The sequence below is a fragment of the Protomyctophum bolini genome (assembly GCF_963924005.1).
Source record: "Protomyctophum bolini genome assembly, chromosome: 19".
In the NCBI taxonomy this organism is placed as follows: Eukaryota; Metazoa; Chordata; class Actinopteri; order Myctophiformes; family Myctophidae; genus Protomyctophum; species Protomyctophum bolini.
Genome location: NC_137880.1, coordinates 4,776,933 through 4,786,841, shown reverse-complemented (window position 1 = coordinate 4,786,841; position 9,909 = coordinate 4,776,933). Strand labels below are relative to the sequence as shown.

Here is a 9,909-nt window from a genome sequence, read left to right as displayed (position 1 = left end):
CATGAGACTAATTACTTAGACTTAGAGCGACAGAGAGAGAGAGAGGAGCGTGTGTGTGTACATGTGTGCGTGTGTATGTCAATTTTACAAAGGTGCAGACAATCAGAAATCAGCAGAGATTGAGCAATGTTTGCGCTACTCTATGCCGAATTGAAGTGGACTCATAGACCCAGACTTTTTTTTCCTCCCTGGAAATAAAAACGTCTGGGTTTCCGAGGCTAAATCTACACTGACTGGAAAGTTTTCATCAGAATTACCTGCATGGTTTGAGCCAACTCACCATTGGAACGTTTTCATCAGCATCTTCTGCACGGTTTTGACCCAAACACGGTTTTCTCATGCTCAGAGTTGGATTGCCTTGAACTGAACTGTCTCACTCACATTGAGAATTGATTGATTGAATTATCTGAACTGTCTCACTCTCACTGTTGGATTCATTGAACATTGATTGAACATTGCATTGATTATAAGAGCCACATACATCTTTGAACAGAAACTTTTGGACACAATTTTGACATACATTAACATTACCTACAAGGGAAGAAAGAATACATTACAAAGTGTGAACATCATTTCATTTGAAACGTTGACAATATTGCTCTACTGTTTTGATAATGAATTGATTGTTTTATTTTTGGATTTTGACTAAAGGTCATTTAACTTTAAAAAAGTTTGTTTAAAGGTACTACCTGACTTTACTAGAAATATGATTTTTTTGGATCTATACTTGGTGTATACTCAATTAGGGATATTGTTTTATTTTCTAAAGTGTATTTACCTTGATATCTGTGAAAAGAAAGGTGCTAAAGGTTACCTGAAAAATAAGAGTTAACTCAGAAAGATAAAATAGCTAAAAATTAAATAGGACTTACCTGTTAAAATAGGCTATTAAAATAGGATAAAGACTGACCGGTCATAAATAGGAAATAATATTAGTTTAACTAAAGTGAACAAACATTTAGTTGACAAACTAAATAGGAACTAAACCTGAAAGCCTACTCTAAATAATAACTAAGGGTTTTGTATATATGTTTATTCACGTACCTACCTCCACCATTGTAAATAGTTGTATGCATACTATTTTTAGCTTTTTTTCTATCTTCAGTAAAACTGCCGGCTTATTACATATATATCTCTTGTCTCTGGTCTATTTATTTCCACCACTCCTTATGAATCTAGAAGCGTCTATACTAGTCCAGTAGCATACCCATTAGTTGCCTGTGATACAGTGACACTATAGTGCTACACCTACTTGTGTTGTTGTGTTTACTATAAATATGTATTGATAGGCCTATAGCATCATCAAAATCACTACCATGCAGTTCCCCCCCTGGTATTGGTATTATTATCACTAACTGTACTGACATGAAGGCATGCATGAATAAATGGCCTGGAAGTGGGAACCCTAGGCTTTTTCTTTTTCTTTTTGAGTGGTGCAACCACTCCTATATAGACAGCTATGTGTGTCCCTGGCTGTGTCCCTGTGTCCCTGGGTCTGAGCACGGAAATAGCATTTTCTCCACCAAGCGTTTTGGATGCGGGGCGTGTCACCACTTTTTTAACCATCATTATAAACTTTACCTATTGAAAAAAAAATTGCAGATCTTCAAGGTCATAGCACGGGCTACGTGCTATGGGGGGGGGGGGTCTCTCTCTGATTTTGTGTGTGTGTGTGTGTGTGTGTGTGTGTGTGTGTGTGTGTGTGTGTGTGTGTGTGCGTGCGTGCGTGTGTGTGCGTGTCTCCTATTTCCTCCTAACAACTGAAAGGTTGTGTGTAACTTAATTAACGCTACAGATCCGTTGTAATTACTAATTAGCTAGAAATAACATTTCATTAATAACTATTATATTTCTAATGAAACCTATAATAGTGTATTAACATCATGGAACTTTACTGAATTTCTCCCGCAGGATAATAAATTGGCATATCTATCTATAGAAGTTGCGGTCGTGTTCAATTTACAGTACAGATGTTATATCTCATGCGATTTCTTATAAGACCATAATGTAACCATCCTTCCCTCTTCGATGTCTCCGTTTTGACTCATACCTGTCCATTTAAACTAGACGGGCCTGCCCCAAAGTTATTAGTGCAGCTACGCCCGGCAGCTGGCGAAAACTATAGAGTTCTCAACAGGCCCGGAAATTAACTGGGCCCTCATAGCTCATTAGCTGCCAGCCTGCCACCCTTATAGATCTCCATATATGAAGCTGACCTTTTCTGACATTCCATATGTTGATCTAACCTCATCAAACCCTGTACACTCAAGACACGCTCCATATATGGCCAGTAAATAATGAATTCCTTATGTTGATCTGACCACCCATGCCCTAGCGCTCGCCCAGCCAGCCAGCCAGCCGCTACATTTATTTGAAAACTTTTGTTACTATAGTTACTTTGTATAGATTTATTATTTTATTTATTGTAGAGTATTATTACAAAATATACATTAACCACTTCGGCCTTATACATTTTTGGCCATTTTCAAAAGATTTGTATACATTTGAAATAGAACATTCTGCATAATGTGTAGACCCTACTTTGTACTTTAAGTACATTTTGATGCCAATACTTTTGTACTTTTTACTCAAATGTTGCGTTCCGGACTTTACTTGTAATGGAGTATTTATATATTGCAGTATCGATACTTTTACTTAAGTAAACATTGTGGGTACTTTTTCCACCACTGCGTGTCACCTTAGGGTGCCATGGTATTGATCTATATTGGAATCCATCAAGAGGAAATAAAGACTACATTTATTTTAAAGGTTTTTAAAGGTTTCAGGAGCAAGACACTAAACTCCTAATAGCTCACCAAACCAACATAATCATACAAACTGCAGCATCACTCCCAATCTTCCGCCGTAGTCTGAAAACCCACCTTTTCAGACTCCATCATGGCCCATAGCACTTACCCTACCCCTTAGATAGCATTTCTGTAGACTTAGATAGCATTTGATACAGACTTATAGCATGTTATGTGGACAGCACTATAATTACATTGTATATAGTCATAGCACGCCATAGTACATATGTATAGCATAGTAGTATATATGTATAGTTCATATGTATAGTTTCATTATATAGATATTCCACTGTTACTTTCTTAGCTTACGCATGTTTCATGATAAATGCTTTTATGTGATGTATTCCCATGCTTTTGTTCTTGCTTAATGTAAATCGCTATGGATTAAGAGCGTCTGCTAAAGGCCTAAATTGTAAATTGTAAACAAGGACAAATTAAATATTAAAGTCAAATAAAATAGAAACGGATGGTCTTACAAGAGCAAAAACACAACCCCACAAAAAAGAAGGAAGTCAAACCAGGACAACATGAGCTTTGTGATTCACGTGGTCTTATTTATTCTCATCATTTCAAAACAAGTCACTGTATCATTTCTAATATAATGCAAACCTGAATCATAACAATTATACAGAATACTAAACATGTTAATCAATAATACTCAATGAAAACATGTATCCCTAATACCAAAATAACTGGAATTTGACTGATTCATGTGCACTACAAAACAGCATCATGCAAATACATATATTATCCAAATAAAATGACAGTGGGAGCTACAATGCAGTGTGCGGCCTTCCTTCCTTTTGCCACTACCGAATACAAACTAAAATGAATCACTCAATCTGTCAGTTCATCTCTACGTCTGCAGTCCTCAACGTGATTCAAAACCAAATGAGACATTAAAGAAATAATAGTCAATTAAATTCAAACAACCTGTCATTAATCAATAATGTTCTTATCACCATGGAGCACCAGTAATCACGCCTGGGTGAATATATACAGTAGTAGTAAAAACATTTTTTCCCCTAAACAAGTAGTTTAGGGATAATGGACAAAAATAGAGCCCATATGGTTTAACAGGGTTTTATTAGATGCAATACATTCTAACTGTGGTCATACAGGGTGACACGGATCTTCCCTGGCAACACCTTCAGAGATATATCGTTGTCAAAATTACTAAAAAAGGGAAAGAGCTTCTCGGTGAAAGTGTGTGTGAAGGAGTGCAGGTGTGTGTCAGTGTCGGGATCAGAGAATGACAGCTCTCCTCTGTTCCAGTCCAGCTGGACTCTGATCCTCTGAGGTTTGTGCTTCAACGAGAGATCAGTGATACCAGTGACGTTCCTGAATGCTCTGTATTTACCGTTAAAGAGCTCTAACTTCCAGTATTCACCACAGATTTTTCCCTTTCTTGGGTGAGACTCGGCTAACACACCCAGATCCCAGTTTGTATTGTCTCCAACCTCAACTTCCCAGCTGTGAACGCCTGAGTTAAAGCCCTCAGAACCCAGGACATAGCCATGATAGCCAAACCTCTCCATGTTGTTAGGAAGCAGGCTCGCTTCAGATTCCAAACGTATCAAGCTGGTCAGATCATCATACAGGCTACACATTGCAGGGGCAGTGTTGGGGTCCAGAATGACAGGGGTGTAGGAGACAATGTCCTTCATCTTGTCCCATACTATGAAGGCCAGGTTGCCCAGGTGTTTGGCCTCGTCTATCAGGGCTCCTGAGAGTGGCGGTGGGTCCTGCAGGGTGAGCTGGACTCTTTCCATCGTGGTCTTGTAGTTCTGCAGGAACGAGACGTGGTCGTCAGCTCTCAGTTGGTCCTCGGTGGCTTGGATTGCGTCTGAGAGGGTCGCCATGTCTTTGCTCAGCCCATCTCTCCTCTCCTTTATCTCCTGACTCTTCTGTGCCTCTTCAACCATCAGAATGGCAATCCTGGTCTCCTCTTCCTCTTGTAGGAACTGATGAAGTTTCTTAAACTGTTCCTTAATCTGCGTCTCTGTGTTCTGGGCCTGAACCTTGAGGTGATTTTCTGTTAGTTTATAATTCGTTTTAACTTCATCAAATACCTCCAGTTTCTGCTTTAAAGGCTTCAGTAATTCCTGGACTTTCTCTCTGCAACGCCCCGACACTTCGCCCACAGGTAAGAACTTGTGTCCGGCGTGTTTTTCTGAATCCCGACACACGAGACACGCCAGCTGTTCATCGTCCAGACAGAAGAGCCTGAGCCTCTCTCCGTGTTCGGCACAGACGTCCTCTGAGCTCACCGACGACTCACTCTGGCGTTTCTCCTCCAATAAATTCTCACAGAGGTTCTTCAACCCCAGGTTTGTAGGAGGATTGTTACTGGAGGATGTTGTTTTACAAACAGGGCATTCATGTGTTGGTCTTCCTGTCCACCATCGCTGCAGACAGCCTTTGCAGAAGCTGTGGCTGCACGGCAGCAGAACAGGATGTTTAAAGATGTCGTGGCACACCGGACAGGTGAGCTCCTCCTCTTGACGAGTCAAACGAGAAGCCATGTTGTCTTCAGTCACACTCTTCTGACGTGGAATGTTCCCTGAGGCTGTTACAGCTGGAAGACAATTAAACAATGATTAACATGATGAGTAGCAGCAGTAAGGCTACTTCTTCTAGCTATATATACAGTACTGCCCCGACCCTGAACTGCCTGTCATGGTGTCAGAGGCAGCTTGTGTGTTGAACAATATCAAGTCCACTATAGCACTTTACACAGCTTTACACAGAGTTGTTTATTAGATATGTTTATAACCTAGTGAGTGAGAACTGTGTGCACTGCACACCTAGGACAGTTGCCAAAACTGTTCTCCTTTTTGATTATTCCTTCATATTTATTAATGTTTACCTTTACTATTAGTAAAAATATTATTACACAAAAGTGGTCACAACAACTATACTTCTAGTATTAGCAATACTAGTATTAGTAATTTAGTAGTGGTAACAGCAGTAGGACTATTAGTTGAATTAGTTATGGTAGTAATACAACGTTTTCTTTTGCAGTAGTCTGGTACGAGTAGAAGTAGTGAGAGTTGTGTTGTAGTAGATGGTAGAATTTAGGCCTAGTTGTTCTGTTGTATCAGATTATGTGTTCTTACCTCAGATTGAAGCAGTTTTTACCAGACCTGTCCTTCCTTCCTTCCTTCCTGCCTGTCTGTCTGTCTGCCTGTCTTGAAGTTGTGATGATGTTAAATGTTGTTCTGTCAAGTCTGACTGACTCTCATGACTGAACAAGGAACTAGCACTTTTTCAGCAACGCCCTGTTTCACACGCAAGCATGGACACACACACACACACACACACACACACACACACGCACACGCACACACACACGCACACGCACACACAAGGGTGCAATACCTGTTTATCTGCCACCATTTCCACACATGCCAAGCATTTCTGCACTAAACACTAATGCAAAATATTGTGACACTCTGGCTGGTCCATGTTGACTTACTTTACTTTTTACTTAGCTGTGGATAGCTATCCAAATAGAGATCAGTGATCAGAGAGGATAAAGTAATGTAGAATCATAGGAATTCATTTATAACCATGTAATACTGAAAAAAGCTTGCTAATTATCTGTCAATGTTACTTTATTTGTTTATTTTGATGGGACATTGCATATAGAGGGTATGCACAGGCATGAAGTGAATGGGAAATCGAGTGTCAAAGTGACTTGGCAAAGTGAGTTTAATGTAATGTTTAATGCAATCAGAAATGACCTTTCTGTTTGGATGTATGGACTGTCAAGGCCAGCAAAGTAGTTGTTTGCCTCTCAGTAGGCGTTCCCGCATAATGTCCGGGTATATGATGATGATGATGATGTCACGCGCATACCCTCTGTTAATGGACATTAGCCTACATATGAATGCAACGTAAACACACCAGATCCAGCAAAGTTACTAGTTTACATGCTAAGGCCCAACTCAAAACATAACGAAGCAGGCAGACAGTGAAGCACATTACACTAGGAAGGCATAAAATCATACAAACAAGAACAATGTACAACGGTATGAAGTGCATCTATTATGGTTTAGGAGATTTTTTGTAGGGCAATACAGGTGAGCTAGTTGGGAATAATAGTGATAGTAGATAGATATAGTATAGAAGTTCCATTTTCAATTTTCAAGAGTGTACCAGCTCTTCCAACTGAATGGCTGGAAAATGGAAATGTAGAGTTCACATAGTACACATGCATAAACATTCCTTAATGATTATATCTGGTTTCAGTATGTATTTTCCCTGTTATTAAGGTTATTGTAGCGGCCAATTTGTATTGGTGGTGGGGAGGGGGGGCGGTACGGGACTTGGGGTCACGAGACATGGCCAAAGCATTTTATTGGGGTCCCCAGCAAAACACATTGAGAACCCCTGGCTTAGGGTATTGTTGTATAGTATTGAGAAGAAGGACTTACCGGTAGTTCATTAAGGGGTTTTAATATACTTGTGTGGGTTAAAGGTGTTTATGTATTTATTGTATGCTTATGTATAGTTATTCGGGATGCACTGGGGAGGCACTGGGGAGTCACTAGGGAGGCCCCTGGGAAGACATTGGGGAAGTACTGGGGAGGCACTGGGGGGGGGGGACACTGGGGAGTCACTAGGGAGGCCCCTAGGAAGACATTGGGGAAGTACTGGGGAGGCACTGCAGGGGGGAAACTGGGGAGGCACTGGGGGGGACACTGGGGAGTCACTATAGGGAGGCCCCTGGGAAGACATTAGGGAGGTACTGGGGAGGCACTGGGTAGACAGAGTAAAACAAAATGAAAGAAAAAAAAAAGCCCCAGGCGGCTGCATGCTCGGCCTGCAGGAAGGGCCGGGCCTGTGTGACGTAATCATCAATCATCAAGTTGCATGCGGGAACGCCTATACTGAGTGGCAAAAAAGTACTTTATGGCCATGACAGCCCATACATCCAAACAGAGAAGTTGCATTTGATTGCATTTGATCAACGACATTAAACTCACTTTGTCAAGAGTGACATTCACTTTATGCATGTGCCATATAGCCTCTATTGGCTGTCTCTACATCTAGGCAAAACAGAGTCGATTCTCTTTGCGTCTAGAGCGAAACTATAGTCCCCTGGGTTCAAGGTTGTAGTTGGTGACTTTGAAGCTTCGACGAAAGATTCAATGAAGTACCTATAGGGTGTATATTGCATAATAATCTATCTGGAGAGAGTATGGCACTATACAGGTCATAAATTAGGTTAAAAAAAAAAAGAGTAAAATTCCTCGCTAGAATATCCTCATTCTTAAATAGAAATGCAGTGGTGATACTAGCAGGAGTTCTGGTCCAGTGTAATGTGTAGCTTTGAAAAATAAGCTCCAAACCTCACCAAATAAATTAGTTTAGGGTTATCCTAAAACTCCATCCCAGAACACATCTTCTCTCTGCTCATTGTGATAGCCACAAATGGCTCAGGGTAGACGCAAGTGTTTCATTAATAAAACTGTGTATGGTCCACAGGATACAAAGCAAGGACACCCCGACATACCTTCATAAGTATTTTTCTAAGGTTAGCCACACACACACACACACACACACACACACACACACACACACACACACACACATACACACCGGGTGCAATACCTGTTTATCATGGCCACACATGCCAAGCATTTCTGCACTTAACACTTATGCAAAATATTGTGACACTCTGGCTGGTCCATGTTGACTTACTTGACTTTACTTGACCTTTTACTTAGCTGTGGATAGCTATCCAAATAGAGATCAGTGATTAGTTGTTGAGAGGATAAAGTCATGTAGAATCATAGGCATTTTATAACCATGTAATACTGAATAAAGCTTGCTAATTATCTGTCAATGTTACTTTATTTTTTTTATTTTGATGGGACATTGCATATAGAGGGTATGCACAGGCATGAAGTGAATGGGAAATCGAGTGGCAAAGTGCAGTTTAATGTAGTTTAACGTTGTTTAATGCAATCAGAAATTACCTTTCTGTCTGGATGTATGGGCTGTCAAGGCCAGAAAAGTCGTTTTTTGCCGTGCGTTCCCGCATAATGTCCAGGTATGATGATGATGATGTCACGCGCATACCCTCTATTAAGGAAGGTTTATGCATGTACTATGTGTACTATGTATAAACTCTTCATTTACATTTTCCAGCCATTCAGTTGCAATTTTGTCTTCTTTTTTTGTATAATTTGGGGACCCCCCAAAATAATTTGGCGACCCTCCGAGGGGTTGCGACCCATGGGTTGAGGACCCCTACCCCAATCCATACATTTGTTACAGATTAACCTGTTTTCCAGGCTAAGTAAAAGGTTATTGAGGATTGCACTGTGAACAACTGTGAAACATCGCCCCTGTGTGGGGAGGCTTAAGAACTGCGCCTAATACCTAATCTCCAAAAATGGCCAAAGTTTGCATGCCTGTAATGTACTCCAACTCCAAGTTTGAAATAAAGGTTATGATGATGATGATGATGATGATGATGATGATGATGATGATGATGATGATGATGATGATGATGATGAATCAATAAAATAAGTTCAGGCCCATACCAGCTGTAACATAAAAGTGAACACATTAATTCATTACTAATAGCAATCCAATAATGTCAATTGTGAAAATGGACCATTCTGCATAATGCATAATATTGTACCTATTTTTGCATTTGGTAGGCTACTGTGTAGTATATTTTTCTGTATATTTTTCTGTACTCGTACTACTCGAGTAAAATACAGGAAAGCGAGTAGGGCTACTTCTACACTATTGTGTTATTGCTACCAGTGTTGACTTCGTCGACTAAAACTATGACGAAAAATGTCCGTCGACTGCCTTTTTTCACTGGGGAAAATGAAATGCAACCTAATTGTAAGTATATTTAGTCTTAGTTTTAGTCATCGTAGCTTAGTTTTCAATGTCGTCAACAAATATAAACTAGACTAAAATGTTAGGAAGGGACTAGTGGACAGGAGATTCAGTAGGATAAGTACGCCTGACACAAGTCATTTTACACTTGGCATGCTTGCTGAAAATAGCCGATCTACAAGCTGTGTAGATCGGCCGATCTATAGCCGATCTGTAGCCGATCTATAAGTTTGGC

General features: G+C 40.3%; 1 protein-coding gene across 1 annotated transcript; it reads right to left on the bottom strand.

Moving 5' to 3' along the window:
* Positions 1-3,910: 3,910 nt before the first annotated feature.
* LOC308334131 (nuclear factor 7, ovary-like) lies at positions 3,911-5,332 on the bottom strand (the record flags this gene model as incomplete). Its single annotated transcript, XM_080790717.1, has 1 exon — positions 3,911-5,332. The coding sequence occupies one exon, from the start codon at positions 5,330-5,332 to the stop codon at positions 3,911-3,913; it is 1,422 nt and encodes a 473-aa protein (XP_080646843.1).
* Between the last annotated feature and the right edge of the window lie 4,577 nt (positions 5,333-9,909).